The sequence below is a fragment of the Lagenorhynchus albirostris genome, chromosome 10 (assembly GCF_949774975.1).
Source record: "Lagenorhynchus albirostris chromosome 10, mLagAlb1.1, whole genome shotgun sequence".
Lineage (NCBI taxonomy): Eukaryota > Metazoa > Chordata > Mammalia > Artiodactyla > Delphinidae > Lagenorhynchus > Lagenorhynchus albirostris.
The window spans coordinates 73012106-73030906 of NC_083104.1; the positions used below are offsets into that span (position 1 = coordinate 73012106).

Consider the following 18801-nt stretch of genomic DNA (forward strand, 5'->3'; position numbering starts at 1 on the left):
GTTTTCCTATAGTTTTATAGCTTGTTATGAATAAAAGAATTAGGAATTAAAATATATAAGCAGGGGAAATGCTTTTCTCCAGTGTCAAACAAAATTCTTATAAGTGGCCTACGTACAGGTTAATGTCTAAATCAGGGAAGGAATGATGGGCAGATTCATTAATTGAGATCTTGTTTATGTGTGTCTAGAATAATTTGTTTTTCAGTGAACTGTGTGGTGACATTAAGCCATTTAGCCCCACAGCTTGACTTTCTTCAGGCATGTTTGCATTTCAGGGGCTGAGGCAGGGAGGACATCTGGTTTATTAGCTGTGGTGTAGCCTAATGTGTTGGACTTTCAAGTGGGACACAACTGCATAGCTTCATCTCTTAGTGACTCTGTGGCCTAGAGCAAGTTACTTAACCTCTCTGGGTCTCAAATTTTCTTACCTGTAAAATTTGGGTGTGTAATAGTTTTTTAGTCTCATGGAAATGAGAGTTTGAGATAATGTAAGATTAAATGAGATACTGTGTGCCTCGCAGTTGACAAGTTTTAGTGAATAGGAGTTCTCTCCCATTTTTCTTAGGTTCATGATTATCATTCTTAGTGTTAGCTAAATTAGATTAAATTGATATTTATCAAGTTATTCACCTTGAATAACAGGCTGGGTAAGTTTTCTGTTCTCTGAATTTTGATGAATGTCTGAAATATGAGACATGGGTCAATTTTAGGAGAGAGGTTTGAGTAACACTTAAAGGCTCAGATTTTGTTTAATATAAATGAATTTTACATAATTGTGCATTTTAACATTTCATATGTACATTTTGGTATGTTGAAGTAGTTGACATAAATTTTAATGTCTCCATTATGTTTCATTGTACTGATGTTTCATGGTTTGTGGTGTATGGTCTTAACAAAATAGTTATCCTTTAGAGTAGATATTGAATTTGAATTTTAAAAAACCTTTTATCATGGGAATTGTCAAATACACGCCAAAGTCGACTAGTGTAATGAGTCCTCACGTGTTATCACCCAGCTATGACAGCCACTCTTATTTCATGTTATTCTCCCTCTCCCACTATTTGAAACAAATTCCAGACATCATATTGTAAAACAGAATTATGATGCATGAAATTTGTCAACTTGGTCCCCCTACACATTTGTATTAGATCTATTCTCATTCATCCCCTCTTGAACTTTATGCTTTCATTTTGGATGTAGTCAGCTTTAATTATACCAAGTGTTGTCCTGCTTTAAAATCCTAATAATTTTAGTGAACTTCATTTAAGATTATTGGAAATTTTGTGCTGATACATATTTAAGCACAAACTTCCATTATAATCATATTTGGGAGACTTGTCTGGTGACACGTGAACAGAGTATTTAATCCTAATTCCATTACTAACTTCGTTAGATGTTTTAAGAAGACTTTAAAGTATATCATCTCTAAGTGCAGTTAAGGATTTGAAAAAAATGATTTTGACAACTTTTGGTAAATCAGCTATAAATGCAGTGGTTTGAAAATCATTTTTTGGAAGAACTTTTGGTAAATCAGCTGTAAGAGGCAGTGCAAGCTCCTTAAGCCTGTTTTGTACAAAATAAGTTGTCCCGCAGGGCAGTTGCTAATGCTTAATTGTAGTTTTTAAAAGGGCTTAGAAATATTAATCTGGTTAAACCTGAGTCTGGTTCTTCTCAATTCTGCATATTTTAAACAATAAGTTTTTATACTCTGTTGGACTTTAATGTTGTTTCTGTGTATGAATGTGGGGCGGGGCAGTTGGGGCTGATTTAAGGTAGTTCTGTTCCATACATGCATGTGCGTTTCGTGCTTGAGATTTATTGGCTAGGAAAAGGCCAGACGTTATGGGTTAGTTTTTTTCCTCCTAAAATGTATCGAGCAGTCATAGGTTGAGCATTTTACAAAGTTCTGTGTGCAGATATCTTCCTTTACGTTTTAACGATCAGATGGCAGATGTAAGATAAGTAAGCTAAAATTGAATATTAAAAGCTGTATTCCATTTCTTCTTTATATTTTTATACTAACTTATATAGCTATTTGATTTTTTTCTGTACTTTAATTTTTTGGTATTATCTATTTCCATATTTGCTTGGAATCTTAGCACAATATTTGAGCCAGAAGACGTTAATAAAGCTTGAGCTAAATGCAATAAAATTGTTGGCATTAATAAAATTGTTGACATTAGCAACTTTGCAGTTTTAAAATCTTTGGTGTTTTGGGAATAATAAATGACTCAACTGTGTGAGGTGAGGTAACTCCCAGATAAATGTGCCTTGATGACTAATTAAACACTTTCTGAGCGTATTATGCTGTTATACCAAATTGGAAATTGGATTTCCATGGAGTGCAGTGTATAGCTAACTGAATTATCTTAACCAATAAAAATGATAATTTGTATGACTAATTTAAAAAAGTATGTATTAATTTGAAATTCTGTGCTGTTAAGGTTTTTGGAATGTGTATTCGAATCCACATGTGATTAGAATATCTAATGTTGGTATTCTTGGAACATGTTGAATTATAGTGTAAGGAACTTGATGCAACTAACTTACGGATTTAGTTGTTCACTTTTTACTGGGAATGAGGACTTTTTGGTAGGTCTAGTTAAAACAGCTGACACCTAGCTTCTGTAATGACAGTGGCTGAAACAGGATTCTCCATCCTTATTGCCTATTAGAATCATCTGGGGGCTTTAAAAATATCCATTGAAATAAGGGTCTCTGGGTTTATAGCAGCGGTAGACTTTAAAAGCTGTATGGTTAATTCTAAAGTTTAGCTGGGGTTGAATAGCATTAGCTTAAAAAGGTGTGCTCCAGTACCGGTTACTTGGTGTGGTGGTCCTCAAGAGGCAAACGGCTCACTTACAAGAAGAAACAGCTGTTTTTCCTTGCTTTAGTCCCAGGAAGGGGATCTCCATCATTTTTAAAATTAAAGTCGGAATTTAAAGGAGGGTTTTAAAGTGTCATCCATAGTCCCTTGGTCCGTTAGAGAGGAGAGCAAAATGGTTAAACTCGTAGTACCTATAATAATTGTAATCAGAGCTAACATTTGTTGACTGCTTACTTTATGTCACTTACTGGGTGGCTAAGGGCTTTTCTGTACATTATCTTAGGGTTCATAGTAACTTTTAGCAATGACTGCCGTTTTACTGATGGGGAAAAGGAAATGCAGAGGTTAAATAACCTACGTCAACTCAAAACAGCTGGGTGGCCGTGCTGGGTAGAAAGAGTGACTCACTTCTCCACTCCACTGTGCTGCTGACTTGGCCCAGTATTTCCTGACTCTTAGAAGACAGATCATTGCTGTGGAACTCACTTTGATTTGTTATCTGTGAGAGGAAAATGGCTCTTTTGTAAAGGACATTATTTATTCATGGATTTAGTCTTCAAGTGCTTTGTAGAGGAATAAAAGGCTTATTAACTTTTATAAAATGCTGAAGATAGGAATTGTTTTAAAAGAGCTTTATGTAAATTAATTTTAGATCCATCTCATGTTCTTAAGGCGCACATGCAATGTGTCCCTTCCCTGCCATCGCCTCTGCCCTAGACTTATTTGACTTTGACTTCAATAAAGTAAGATGGAGATGGATAGGTATGAAGTACTACTTTTCTAGTAGAAGTGTACTTTATATTTTGGGGAACACTGTGTTTCTTGGTGTTCTTACATATTCTAAAAAAAAAAGGCATTGAGATTGACATGTTTGTTTTTAAATCAGACATAATGCATTGAAGTGCATGTTTCAAAGTTGTTATCTTGGAAAGCTATATATTTCTTTTGGTGACTGTGTTGTTCCTAAATATTTAGAAAAACATCCTATGAACAGCTTTCTTATCAATATTTTGTATTTGACAGTATTTTCCCGTGGGACCATTTCTGCTTATTTCCCCCCCACCGCCACATTTAGTATTTCAGAAAAAATATTGTCACACTGTCTCCCTTGTTACAGGATGCTCTCAGTTACATTATTATGAATTACAGAGTATCATTTGGGTATATATTATCCTGAAACTACTTAGTTTTGATTGCTTATAGAAGTCACTTGTTGGAATCAGTTTGGAGGGGGGTGGGGGAGGAACAGATAAACACAAAGAAATTAACACAGATTTAATAATTATCCCTAAGGCTTTGACCTCACAATTTTAAGCGTTGTATGTTGGAAACAAGCATTTGCAGATCATGATGAAGTGATAACATTGTGGGATGTAGAATGTACACCTAGAGAAGGCGTTATGCTAATGGGATTCTGCATCCCACATCTCCCTTCTCAGCCGTCTCTCCTTGGACCCTGTAAGCTGGGGCTTTCTCTGCCCTTCTGCATCAGCTCTAGAGTTTTGTTGAAACCTTCTGCTAATTGTCCCTCTCCAGTTCTCTTTTGAGTTTATACGTTTTAAATTCTTTTCACCTAATTTTATTTTTTATTTTTTGTTTTTGTTTTTGCGGTACACGGGCCTCTCACTGTTGTGGCCTCTCCCGTTGCGGAGCACAGGCTCCGGACGCACAGGCTCAGCGGCCATGGCTCACGGGCCCAGCCGCTCCGCGGCATGTGGGATCTTCCCGGACCGGGGCACGAACCCGTGTCCCCTGCATCGGCAGGCGGACTCTCAACCACTGCGCCACCAGGGAAGCCCCTGAAGGGGTTATGTTTTGATCACAGCTTTGGTACATTGATTGGATATTATTCAGTTATTAAAAATGTGGTCGATGTATAATATATAGAAGTGCATTTTTGAGATATAGATGGTGAAGATACATTGCTGTCAGTCCCAGAGTTGTTGCAGATTAATGATGGCAAACGTTATTTTTGGAGGTAAAGGTTAGTTTTCCCCATACTGTGAAATTCAAGCCTTCTTTGAGATTGAATCATCGGTGATGTTATTATGCATAATTTATTTGGGACTAACCTGTAAAAACTGTTCAAGTGCAGGAGAAGCCCTTCTTAAGCCTAATTTTGTTTTGTTTTGTTTTGTTTTGTTAAAATTTATTTATTTATTTTTGGCTGTGTTGGGTCTTTGTTGCTGCGCGTGGGCTTTCTGTAGTTGCGGTGAGCGGGGGCTACTCTTCCTTGCGGTGCGCGGGCTTCTCATTGTGGTGGCTTCTCGTTGAGGAACTCTAGGTGCGCGGGCTTCAGTAGTTGTGGCACACGGGCTTAGTTGCTCCGCGACATGTGGGATCTTCCCTGACCAGCGCTCGAACCCGTGTCCCCTGCATTGGTAGGCAGACTCTTAACTACTGTACCACCAGGGAAGCCCTTAAACCTAATTTTGCATTAAGGTAGTTGAAGTATAAGAAACTCTAATGTATTTTTTTCTTTCCCATTATGATTTATCATAGGATACTGAATATAGTTCCTTGTGATATACAGTAGGACATTGTTGTTTATCTAATCCCAAACTTGCAGTCCATCCCTCCCTCCCCTGCCGCCCACCCTTGGCAACCACAAGTCTGTTATTTATGTCTGTGAGTCTGTTTCGTAGGTAAGTTCACTTGTGTCATATTTTAGATTACATATATATGTACGTGATCTCATATGGTATCTGTCTTTCTCTTTCTGACTTACTTCACCTAACATGATAATCTCTAGGTCCGTCCATGTTGCTGCAGATAGCATTATTTCACTCCTTTTTATGGCTGAGTAGTATTCCATTATATATATATGTACCACATCTTCTTTATGCATTCATCTGTCCGTGACATTTAGGTCGTTTGCATGTCTTAGCTGTTGTGGATTGTGTGGCTGTGAACATAGGGGTGCATGCATATTTTTGAATTATAGTTTTGTCTGGATATATGCCCATGAGTGGGATTGCTGGATCATATGGAAACTATTTTTAGATTTTTGAAGAATCTCCATACTGTTTTCCATAGTGCCTGCACCAGTTTATATTCCCACCAACAGTAGGAGGGTTCTCTTTTCTCTACACCCTCTTCAGCATTTGTTATTTGTAGACTTTTTAATGATGGCCATTTTGACCCGTGTGAGGTGGAGTTTTGCTTTGCATTTCTCTGATAATTAGTGATGATGAGCATCTTTTCATGTGCCTATTGGCCATCTCTATGTCTTCTTTGGAGAAATGTCTATTTAGGTCTTCTGCCCATTTTTTGATTGGGTTGTTTGTTTTTCTGTTATTGAGTTATATGAGCTGTTTGTATATTTTTGGAAATTAAGCCCTTGTCAGTAGCATCATTTGCAAGTAGGTTGTCTTTTCATTTCGTTTATGGTTTCCTTTGCTGAGCAAAAGCTTATGAGTTTGATTTGGTCCCATTTGTTTATTTTTGCTTTTGTTTCTATTGCCTTGGGAGACTGACCTAAGAAAACATTGGTATAATTTATGTCAGAGAATGTTTTGCCTATGTTCTCTTCCATGAGTTTTATGGTGTCATGTCTTATATATAAGTCTTTAAGCCATTTTGAATTTATTATGGTGTGAGGGTGTGTTCTAACTTCATTCATTTACATGCGGCTGTCCAGCTTTCCCAACACCACTTGCTGAAGAGACTATCTTTTCCCCGTTGTATGTTCTTGCCTCCTTTGTCAAAGATTAATTGACCGTGAGTGTGTGGGTTTATTTCTGGGCTCTTTTCCTTTCCACTGATCCATATGTGTGTTTTTGTGCCAGTACCATGCTGTTATTTATCTAGCTATCTATCTATCTATCTATTTATTTATTTATTTTTGGCTGCGTTGGGTCTTCATTGCTGCACGCAGGCTTTTCTCTAGTTGCTACGAGTGGTTGTGGTGCACAGACTTCTTGCGGTGGCTTCTCTTGTTGTGGTGCACAGGCTTCTTGCGGTGGCTTCTCTTGTTGCAGAGCACGGGCTCTAGGCACATGGGCTTCAGTAGCTGTGGCTTGTGGGCTCTAGAGTGCAGGCTCAGTAGTTGTGGTGCACAGGCTTAGTTCCTCTGCGGTATGTGGGAATCTTCCCAGATCAGGGCTTGAACCCATGTCCCCTTCATTGGCAGGTGGATTCTTAACCGTGATGCCACCAGGGAAGCCCCCATGCTGTTTTGATTACTGTAGCTTTGTAGTATTGTCCAAAGTCTGAGAGGGTTATGCCTCCTGCTTTGTTCTTTTTCCTCAGGGTTGCTTTGGCAATTTTGGGTCTTTTATGGTTCCATATAAATTTTAGGATTATTTGTTCTAGTTCTGTGAAAAATGTCATGGGTAATTTGATAGAGACTGCATCTAATGTACTTTTGCTTTGAGGTAGTAGATGACCAGTTGTGCCTTTTTAGTCCTGTTATTTAGCCTGCTTTTCTCGTGTGTGCTGATGTGAATCTTCCCCGACCCCCAGATAAACAGGGGTCACATGACGACAGAAGCCAAGAGAGCTGCAAAGATGGAAAAGAAGATGAAAATTTTGCTTGGGGGTTACCAGTCTCGTGCAATGGGGCTCATGAAACAGTTGAATGACTTATGGGACCAAATTGAGCAGGCTTACTTGGAGTTACGCACTTTTGAAGAACTCAAGAAACATGAAGATTCTGCTATTCCCCGGAGGCTAGAGGTAACGTTATTGGCTTGCAGCATTGCTTAGAAAGAGAGCTCCAAAGAATAATCAGGGCTTTCCTCTTTTCCTTTCCTGTGCAGGCTGTCTTTTGCAGTTGACATTGACTGGCTTTTTTTCAATGAGAGCCTAAAGTTTTTGACTTTCTAGTCTAGAATTGCCTGTGTGTAGGTGGATAGACCAGGCCAGTTTTGGATACACAGGCTTTTCCTGTACCAATTTTTTGTTTTGTATATAGATGCACTGTGAAATGGAATAAGTAACCCTCGTGATTTTTTTTCCCCTGAAATTTAATTGCATCCCATTCATATAGCTCTCTGAGGTACATTAAACCAGTGTCTTTTTGTTTTGTAATTTAGGATGCTGGGAATATATCAGTAATCCCAGAGCATCAAGTTCCTTTGGCCAGATTTGGTTTAACTTTATTTGCCAAGTGTGCATGATAGCCCCTGCCCAGATAAAGGGCAGCCAGGGCTTATTTAAGTGCATTTGTGGGTATTGATAGGACAATAATAGCTTGTTTATTTGAGATAGCAGCAGAGGTTTTATAACAAGATGGTAGTTGTATGACCAAATCAAAGAATGGCCACAGGACTGGTTTTATCGGGGAGGAGTTTTTTTTTTTTGCCGTACGCAGGCCTCTCACTGCTGTGGCCTCTTCCGTTGCGGAGCACAGGCTCCGGATGCGCAGGCTCGGCGGCCATGGCTCACGGGCCCAGCCGCTCCGCGGTATGTGGGATCTTCCCAGACCGGGGCACGAACCCATGTCCCCTGCGTCGGCAGGGGGACTCTCAACCACTGCACCACTGGGGAAGCCCCAGGACTGGTTTTATAGCAGAAGTAGTTACTATTTTTGTTTCTCTTTGGGGAATACTTACCTCTTGAAAGTGTTGACTTAACTCAGCTGTTTGTAAGATGATAAAGTACCATAAGATATTTTTAATTTTCAGTGTGCTTACATATGAAAAAATAATTTAATGGTTTTGTTTCTTCAAGTGTCTGAAAGAAGATGTTCAGCGACAACAGGAAAGAGAAAAGGAACTTCAGCATAGATATGCTGATTTGCTGCTGGAGAAAGAGACTTTAAAGGCCAAATTCTGAAGCATATTCTCTCACAAGATGAATTAATTGCTGGTGTTCATACCCTGGAAGGCTGATACTGATGTTTATCTTCATTGACAAATTTGCCCACCATCTGTGGTTTTTCAGTTGTTTATTTTAAATGATATCGATCTTACACATTTATGTATAAAGACTTTAACTCCACACGACATTTTAGGTTTAAATTATTAAGACGATCATTCTTTTAAAAGTGCCATATTTGCAGATTTTTTTTAGTTTTGGCCTTTAATTTTAAAAGCCTGATTTTAAACTGCTGCCTGTGAGTAAACTCTCGAATAAAAACAAAATATAAAAAATTGAGAATGTAGCCTTTTGTTTGAAGTAATTAGATACTTAAGAGTGCCCACAAACCAGGAAATATGTACTCTGTGTCATATTTAATGAGTAACTCTCGGGTGATCAAAATGACGATCCAGTATCTTAATTTAAATCCTTAAGAGGCAATCTTTTTGTGGCTTTGTTAGTTTTGACCATTTTTGCATAGGATGGTCATTTCTCTATACCTTGACAAGATAGATTAACTTTTTAATACCTCAGTGTTTTTTTCAGTGTAACTTTAGGGAGTGCTCTTCTCTTCCCAGCTACTTACACAGTTCATGGATTAGGACTCAAAAGATTTAATTTTTCTTGACCTGTTATTTTCTTACAAATACTTTTTTGACAAAGGCATTTTAAAGATTAATTTCAACAGTACTATCAAACTTTATTAAAGCTCCTTGTTTATCTAAACAAGTCAGTCATACAAGTGTAGAATTTGGGGAATGCATAGAGGTGGGAAGATCTAACTTTATAACAATTCATATGGAATCGTTAGTTGGCTGCAGTTCAATATAAGCCAGTAATATGTTGGACTCACCAGAAAGTTTGCTTAATCTTAGACTGCTAGGAATTATGGGGAGGGGATGGAGGGACTCATTCATTTGTCAGATATTTATTGATTATATAGCCAGTGTCTGAGTCCTGGAGATAGAACAGTGACTAAAATAGGCAGAGTTCCTGTTTTGTGGAGTTTACAGTCTCTTGAGAATGATAGACAATGAAAATTCAGGGAAGAAGAGCGACTCTTCTTACGCACCAGGCGTTTATTTAAGTTTTGGAGATGAACAGTTATTAAGACAAAGTTCTTGCTCCCATGTAGGTGACATTAGTGGGAGGAATACCAAACATACAGGGAAAAGTATCAGATCGTGAACTTCAGATTTAGTGGAGGGAATTAAAATAGGGTGATGAGAGATAGTGCCTGGGTGGCTGCTGTAGGTTGGATGATCAAAGAGCTCTCTGAGGAGATGTAGTTGGCATCTTAGAAGGAGCCATCCTTGTGAGCTTCAGGGAAGAGCAGTGCCGACAGAGTGAAGAACTAGCACAAAGCCGCTTTGGTGTATTTGAGGAGCAGAAAGGAAGACAGTGTGATTAGAGTGTCAACAATGGCATTTGTATGAGTCCTGGTTGGATAGGGCCATATAGGAAGCTGTCGTAAGGAATTTGGGTCTTATTCTAACTATGATGGGAAGCTGTGAGAAGGTTTTAGCAAAGGAATGACACTATCAGAGTTATCCTGTGGCTTTACTGTTATGTCTCACCAGGCTGAAGGTAGGGAAGCCAGTTAATGTAGGAGCCTGATGCAGTAATCCAGGCAAACAACAAGAGCGACTCAAACTAGGATAGAGCCAGTCCTGATGGAGACAGGTTGGAAGAATTTGAGCAGTAATAATTCTGTGGTCTCATCTGTAGTCTTTATAAATTTACGTTTTCCAGGTATCTAGTCACTTAATTCTAGTACTTTTTCCAATAATTTCACATGTATTTTTAGGAAATACTTTGATCTATGGTTAATGATAATGTTTCTTCTAATAGTTTTATTTAATTTTTATTGCATGTTTTGTTGGCTAAAATGTTAAATAATGACGATGGTGATAGTGGACATTTCTTGTTTTATTTCTCATTTTAATGGGTGTGTCAGTAGTGTTTTACCTATAGGTTGGCTGTTTTGAGTCAGGTATTCTTTTCTTTATCTAGAGAGGAAATACCCTCTATTTTTAGATTTTAAAGAATTTGAATTAGAAATGGCTCTGAAACTTTGTCAGATATACTTTTTGGGTATCCATGAAGAGGATCTTATTTTTTGTGTGTGTTTTTTTCTTCATTTGATTTGTTAATGATGCTTTAATAGATTTTCCAACATCAAACCATCTTTGAACTCCTGGAATCAGGTCAGTTAGTTAAAAAATTTTTTTTTTAAAGATTTACAGTTTACTTGCTTCGTATGTAGACTTGAGTTATAAGGTTTAAAAATAGCCAATCAAATAATATTAATAAAGAGTCACTTTGTTTTTGAAATTTGAAGTAATGCACATACCCATATCCTAAAAAATGACCAAGAATTTCATCGTTTTGAACCTGGCAGTCTTTCTGCAATTGTAAACTGCTCATGATTTTGCCTTTTAGCAGTGCAGCTTTAACTGCTAAACAGATGTGCCATCCTTTGTCAGTGTCCTGTAATGCCTCGGGGTTCTTTACCGACACCCTCTGAGAGCCATTTGGGTGGCTGTTTTAACATTCACCTTTATTGTATTCTCTTACAGGCGTTCATTCAGTGGTGGTATACAAACTAGTGTTCAAAAGCACGTTCAAGTTTCAGTAAATTTGGGGCAGAAATTAAATGTGATAAAGAGCCAAAAGAAACCACCACTATGAGTGAGAGCTGTCTGTGAGATTATCAATATTAGAAATAACGGTGAGATAAGAAAAAGTAGCCTCAAAGAAAAAAAATACACTACAGTGACTGTAGACTTAACGCTCTCCAACCATGCATCCTCTATCTTTACATTTATTTTCCTGGGAAAATTAGTTTTGAAATATGGGATGTCCTTTGGAATCCATTTCTCCTAAAATGTGACTGCCCTATTGCTACTATAGAATTTGATTTGCTAATATTTTATTTAGGAAAATTGCTTTTTTACATGAGTGAGTTTGGTCTTCTGGGCTATCATCCAAGTTTTGACATAGGGATTTTGCTAGCTCTATAAAGTGAATAGGATAACTGTATATATTTTTCTGTAGTTATATATAACAGTTAATATAGCAGTTATAGCATGGGAGTGATTTGTTCCATGAAGAATCGAAGGACCATGCTTATAAAACTTCTGAGTTCAGACTCCTTTTAGGAAATAACTTTTTGATAACTACCAGTTTCTTTTGTGGCTATTAGTATGTTACGTCTTTTTAAGTTTAAGTAACTTTAAAATTTTTTGTTTTAAAATGTATATCTCCTTTTGTGTTTATTATTTACTAAATTTATACTTTTCCAGAAAACTTCTCATTTTGTTGAAATTTAACATTGGATAATTTTAATAGAGAATAAAAAAGTCTCTTTTCTATTAAGCTTGCTACTTCTAAGTTGTAAGAAATTTATCTTAGTTCTACCATTTTTTTCCCCTTGATTAGACTTGCTAAAGGTATCTTTTTTTCCCTTAAAAAAAAGAAAACTGGATTTATCAATTGTGATTTTGTTTTAAAATGTATTACTTTCTCATTTTATGTTTATTATTTCCTTTGTTTGCTCTAGATTTTTTTCCCTGTACCTTTTTGAGTCTGATACTTTTTGTTTGTATACAGTTGAATACATTGAAGGTTTTTGGTTATTTCTAATTTCAAATATGTTCACATCCGAGCTATGTTAATATGTCTTGTTCTAGTAGTTTATTTTTGTGTCTTAAGTTTTTGGTTCAGTAACTAAGAGTATTTAAGAATTCCTGTGTGGTTGGCCTTTTTTTTTTCATTTTTTGCTACTTGTAGGATTTTTACCTTGAAAGAAAATATGGCTTATGTGGTTTCTGTTTTTAAGAATTTATTGCGGTTTGGGGGCCTAGCATTTTTTAAGAGTGTTCTATGGGTGTTTTAAATGAAAGTTTACTCAATTTGTGTGGGATAGAGGTGAATGTGTATCTATTCAACCACTTTAATTCAATTTTTGTTTTCTTTTTTTTTTAATAAACTACCATAGAGTAATAGTATTGTCTTAGAGTCTCCTATTATAGTTATTTCTCTCAATTTCATCTTGTCCGTCTAGCTTTTGCTTTGTATATTTTGATGCTGTTACTTAGTATATAAATACTTGTGTCTGTTAGGTACAATTCATAACGAAGACTTATTAGTCTAAAGTTATTCTTTATCTGCTATTTATGCTTTTTGCCTTGAATTTTACTGTTTTTGATATTAGAATATTTGTCCTCTTTTTTGTTTGTATTTGCTTGATAAAATTATCCTCTTATTTTTAACTTTCATATAATTTCTAGTTGTCTCTTAAACAGTGTGTCGTGTTGGATTTTCTATTTCAACCCATTTGGAGGGTCTTTGCATTTTAATAGGGAGTCTAATCCATTTGCTTTTATGTTAATTACTGACTTTGGTCTTCTGTGATTATGTTTTATGCTTTCTCACTGATTTCTCTCATTTCCTAAATGGACTGTAATTTCCTGGTTTTAATTTTCTTAGTGATTTAGAAAATATACATCCTCAAAAAAAAAATACATCCTCTTGTAAATTTTACAAATGATTTGTGTTATCATTTAAGGTTCAGGATCCATTCAGGAGAAAGAAATACCAGTAATTTGAACAGGGAAGTTTCAATATGAAGAATTATTAACTAGGTAGCAGGGGATTAACCACTAAGGGGCAGACATCTCTAAAGAATACCTGCATAGCAGATGTAGGGAGCAGCCACTACTTGTAGACTGAGAGAGTCCCCAAGGAAGGAACAAACTTGAAAGAGCCCTTTCTCCTCTCCCCCCAAGGCTGATATTCAGGTCTCATTGAAGACTGTGGTGTGGCCCACTGGATGGAGAAGTTTGCTGAGGTGCCACAGTTTAAGGTGGCAGGCAGCGTGTCGGGAAAACTCGCTAGGAAGTCACTTGCTGGGGTGCCTGTGCTCCTCGGAGGAAAGGTGCTTCATGAGGTGCCAGCAAAATTCCGGAGAGTGTGTGCTGCTGGCGGAGAACCTCTCGCTGGCAAGAAAGCCACATGCTGACAAGGATGCATTAGGAGCAAGAAGGAGAAGCACCAGCACCGGGAGTGAAGCCCCTTCCACTTGTAGTGCCCCTCCAGTGCCCTTCTGCTGAGAGCGCCTAATAATGTGTCACTGGTAAAGGAGGAGTGTTTATAGGTCACAACTCTAGTATCACACGGCAGTATCGTTCTTTGTGTCCCCTTTATTCCACATTCGGAGTCAGAAATAAAACCAAGGAGGGGAGTGCAGACAGTATTTTCTCTTTCAAATTTTTAGTTTTATCAGTCATACATGCATATGTTTAGAAAATCAAATTCTGGAATGATGGTGATGGCTGGAATATCTTTTAGATTTTTGAATTTTCTTACTCCCTACATAAAAATGTAACAACTAAAAACCCCTGGACAACACTTTTGAGAACTAGACGACAAGCTATCCGCATGCACTCCAAAATATGAGGGGGTGGGGATAAACCACCAACAGGCACAGGACCTGCGTGCTCTCGTGTCTGTGCAGGAAAAATAAAAGGGAGGCAGTGGGGCATCTGACAGACGTAAGAACAGGAGAACCCCAAAGTAGCCAGCAGGTATTCATGGAATGGGTGGTAGCTAAGTTTGAGAACGATGGATAAAATTGGGAAGTGTTCTGCCCACTGGGATAGTGGGTGAGTGAAAAAAGGGAGTAACAGTCTGAAGACAAATTGGTAACCTTGATGATTGATGTGTTAACATTTTTTAAGATAGGTCTAAATATTTCAAAAGTGTGTCTCAAGGCAAGATTTTTTCCTTTCGGGGGAAAAATGCAGTAACTTATTATAGATGGGGGTTAAAATTACCAGCTCTAACATACTTGTTAAACTACTATGTAGAGTTGCACTGTCTAGTAGCCACTAGCCACATGTGACTGTTGAGTACTTGAGATGTGCCTGGTTTAAATCGAGTTGTGCCCTAAGTAACTTTCTGGATTTTGAAGACTTAGTATGGAAAAAATGTAAAATATCTCAATTTTTAAATATTGCTTACAGGTTGAAATGAGAATATTTTTGATATAGTGGGTTAAATAAAACATTATTAGAATTAAGTTCACCTGTTTTTACTTTTTAAAATGTGGCTAGTAGAAAATTTAAAATTACGTATGTGGCTTGCATTATATTTCTACTGCCAAACACTGTTGTAATTTTTTTGTTATTGATTTATAATTTAATTCCATTGTGGTTTGAGAATATACTCTGGATGATTTCAATCCTTTTAGATTTATTGAAATTTGTTTTATGGTCTACCATATGGTCTGTTTGGGTGAATGCTCCTTGTTCACTTGAAAATAATGTGTATTCTGCAGGCTGTAATGTTCTATAAATGCCAGTTAGGTCACACTGATTGGTAGAGCTCAAGTTTCCTATATATACTTAGTTGCTTTTTTCTCTCCACTTGTTCTGTGAGTTGCTGAGAGAGATACTGGTGAAATCACCAACTACAGTTGTGGATTTGCATATATGTCTCCTTTTAGTTCTGTCAGTTTTTTTTTTTTTTTACATCTTTATTGGAGTATAATGGCTTTACACTGGTGTGTTAGTTTCTGCTTTACAAGTTCTGTCGGTTTTTGCTTTTTCTGTTCAGGAGTTTTGTTATTGTCTGCACTCACATTTAGGATTATTATGTCTTCTTGTTGAATTGTCCCTTTTGTCATTGTGAAATGTCCTTTATATCTGGCAACATTTTTTGTCCTGAAGCCTGCTTTATCTGATACTATGTCAATAGGCATCTTTTTCTGTCCTTTTACTTTTGACCTCTCTATCCTTACAATTACGGTGGGTTTTATCATGTTGTGGTAGGCATGTCTCTTAAGACTGCTTGATATTCCACAGGTCACTGAGGCTCTGTTCTTTTAAAAACTTATTCCTTTTCTCCTCTGTTCCACATCTTGTATAAATCCTACTGCAGTCTTTCAAGTTCACTGATCTTTTTCTTCTGCAGTATCTATTTTTTATTATTCCTTTCCAGTGAAATTTTCATTTCAGATATTTCATTTGTCTTTAGCAGTTCCAGTGTGTTCTTTTTTTTTAAATTTTATTTATTTATTTTTGGTTGTATTGCATCTTCATTGATGCATGTGGGTTTTCTCTAGTTGCGGCTAGCAGGGGCTACTCTTCGTTGCAGTGCGTGGTCTTCTCATTGCAGTGGCTTCTCTTGTTGCGGAGCACAAGCTCTAGGCACGCAGGCTTCAGTAGTTGTGGCACATGGGCTCAGTAGTTGTGGCTCCTGGGCTCTAGAGCACAGGCTCAGTAGTTGTGGTGCACGGGCTTAGTTGCTCTGCAGCATGTGGGATCTTCCCGGACCAGGGCTCAAACCCATGTCCCCTGCATTGGCAGGCGGACTCCCAACCACTGCGTCACCAGGGAAGCCCCCACTGTGTTCTTTTTTACATCATTTCTCTAACAGTATTCGTATTTTCCTTTACATTCTTGAGCATAAAGAGCTATGTTTACAGTAGCTTTTTATTTTTAATTTTTTAATATATATAATTCTTATTTAAGTATAGTTGATTTACAATATTAGTTTCAGGTGTACAGCATAGTGATTCAGTATTATTGTAGTTTATACTCCATTTAAAGTTTATAATAGCTCTTTTTGGATTGGAAAATGCATCATTAGTTTATTATTTTTTATTTTTTTATTGGAGTATAGTTGATTTACAATGTTATGTTGATTTCTGCTGTACAACAAAGTGACTCAGTTATACATGTACATATATATATATATACACACACACACTTCTTTTAAAATTCTTTTCCTTTATGGTTTATCCAAAGACGTTGAATATATAGTTCCCTGTGCCATACAGTAGGACCTTGTTTCCATCCATTTTATATGTAATAGTTTGCTATAATAGCTTTTTTTTTTTTTTTGCGGTACGTGGGCCTCTCACTGTTGTGGCCTCTCCCGTTGCGGAGCACAGGCTCCGGACGCGCAGGCTCCGGACGCGCATGTCCCCTGCATTGGCAGGCCATGGCTCATGGGCCCAGCCGCTCCGTGGCATGTGGGATCTTCCCAGACCAGGGCAGGAACCCATGTCCCCTGCATCAGCAGGCAAACTCTCAACCACTGTGCCACCAGTGAAGCCCTATAATAGCTTTTTAAATGTCCTTATCTGCTAATTCCATCATTTGTCATTTCTGGGTCTATTTCTATTGACTGATTTTTCTCTCAGAAGGTCATTTTCCAGTTCTTTGTAGGTCTAGTACCTACAAAGGATGGTATACATTGTTAATGTTACATTGCTGGCTCTTGTGTTCTTTGTATTGGGCTTTATTCTAGCAGGTAGTTAATTTACTTGCAGATTTAAGTAAAATTAATTACTTAAAGTAAAATTAATAAAGTAAAATTACTTAAAGTAAAGTAAAATTAATAAAGTAAAATTAATGTACTTAATTTACGTTTAATTTACTTAAAACAATCCTTTGAGGCTTGTTTTGAAGCAGACTATGGCCCATGCCTGTTTTTGTAAATAAAATTTTATTGGAACACATGAATCCACCTTTTTGATTCATGAATAATTATGGAGGTTCTTTCTACATCTTAGGAGTATATCTTGTACTGGTAACCTTTGAATTCATGGAAAAGCAGTTGTCATCCTTTTCCACCAAACATCACTTGATGTTCTGCCCCTGCCCCTCTCCACCACTGAGAACATTTGGCTGAATGTGCTCAAAGATTGTCCTGCTGTAACGAAGTGGCTAAAAAACAGAAGTTGGACCAGATTTTAAAAACGATGCATGTGGCTTGCCTCTAGGAGGTGTATGATGGGTTAATTGGAAGATTAAATGTATAATTTACTCTCTGCTTCCAGAGTAGCCCTTGCAAAGAAACTTAATATCTGAGTGAGAGCAGAACTGTTCAAAATATGTGGGTGATGGTTATTTGATTACTCCAAGGAGAACTTCCTGCTCACCAATAAAAAAGGTCAGGTTTGCCAACTGTAGTTTTGTGTTTAAAACTCTTTACCTGAGGGAATTCCCTGGCGGTCCACTGGTTAGTACTCGTTGCTTTCACTGCTGGGCCCCGGGTTTGATCCCTGGTTGGGGAACTAAGATCCCGAAAGCTGCGCGGCTGAATTCAAAACAAAACAAAACAAAAAAACCTCTTTACCTGAGGAAGCAGAGGTCAAGAAAACCTGTTTAGATTTAGGATTTGCGTGCTTTCTTGAGAAATCTAGAAGTTTTTAATCTCCATAGGACGTGTCCAGTGTCTGCCCCCAGAGTTCAGACTTGGTTCGTAAGATCTTGTGGAAGGAGAATGACAGCCATTGGGGTGGCAGGAGCAAGCTGCTCCTCTGCTTGGTGAGTTAGGAGGAGCCCGTGTGAATGAACTGCCTTTGAGTACTTACATGATTGAGCTCAGAGGGAAGGTGGGGATCTTAGCAGTGATGAGGCTGCAGGTGGGAGTAGGCACTAAACTAGAGGGATTTGGGGGCATTTACCCTGCAGAATCTGTCATTTTCAGAAGGAGGGGGAATGGAACTAGAGGGTGGGACTAGGGAGCCTCATGACTTACAGACTCTTGTGTGGAATTATTTTCCCCGTCACCTGTCTGGTTTTATTTTCCGCTCTTGCTTTGATGGTAATCAAGTATTTTGTTCTTGCCTTTAATAAGAATTAGTTCTGAAGTGACAAGCCTGTTATGGTTGGTTAAGGAAGTCGTGGCCTACCTCTTCCAAATTTCCACTGACTCCTCTGTCACCAGGGCTCAAATGCCATCTAGTGGTTGAATGGAGGAGTTGCTTTTAACTGAGGGACCAACAACTGGCCCTTCAAATTTGAAAAATAGAGCATGTTCATTCTCAAATGTCATCACTATCTTCAAGTGAACTTGCTCTTTCGGAAATACTTATCGTGAACTAGATGAATTCCAAAATAATACTAGGTCCTAAAATCCCTAGCAGTTAATGAGGAAATAATAGCAGTGATTTTGCTTGATGACAAAACCACAGCAGATATGTAAAGGGAAAAACCCAAACAAAACCAGTGCTCTCTGAGAAACAGCTTCATCCAACCTGAGACTTAAGTCTCCCTCAATAGACTGAGCTACTATAGGGAACTCCCTGAGTATGGGTGCGGCAGTGAAGATCTGCGTCTCTCTAACTGTGCCTGCGACGTGGCTGTAAGGTACCACAG

At 37.8% G+C, this 18801-nt stretch overlaps 1 protein-coding gene across 1 annotated transcript in view; it reads left to right on the forward strand.

The window, feature by feature from the left end:
- CDC5L (cell division cycle 5 like) overlaps positions 1-12636 on the forward strand; it is a 46429-nt gene extending 33793 nt beyond the window's left edge. The window contains exons 15-16 of the mRNA XM_060163018.1: positions 7292-7504; positions 8501-12636. Of these exons, the coding sequence (XP_060019001.1) occupies positions 7292-7504; positions 8501-8605 (318 nt within the window). The 3' untranslated portion in view covers positions 8606-12636. The remainder of the gene's footprint in view (positions 1-7291; positions 7505-8500) is intronic.
- Positions 12637-18801: the final 6165 nt, after the last annotated feature.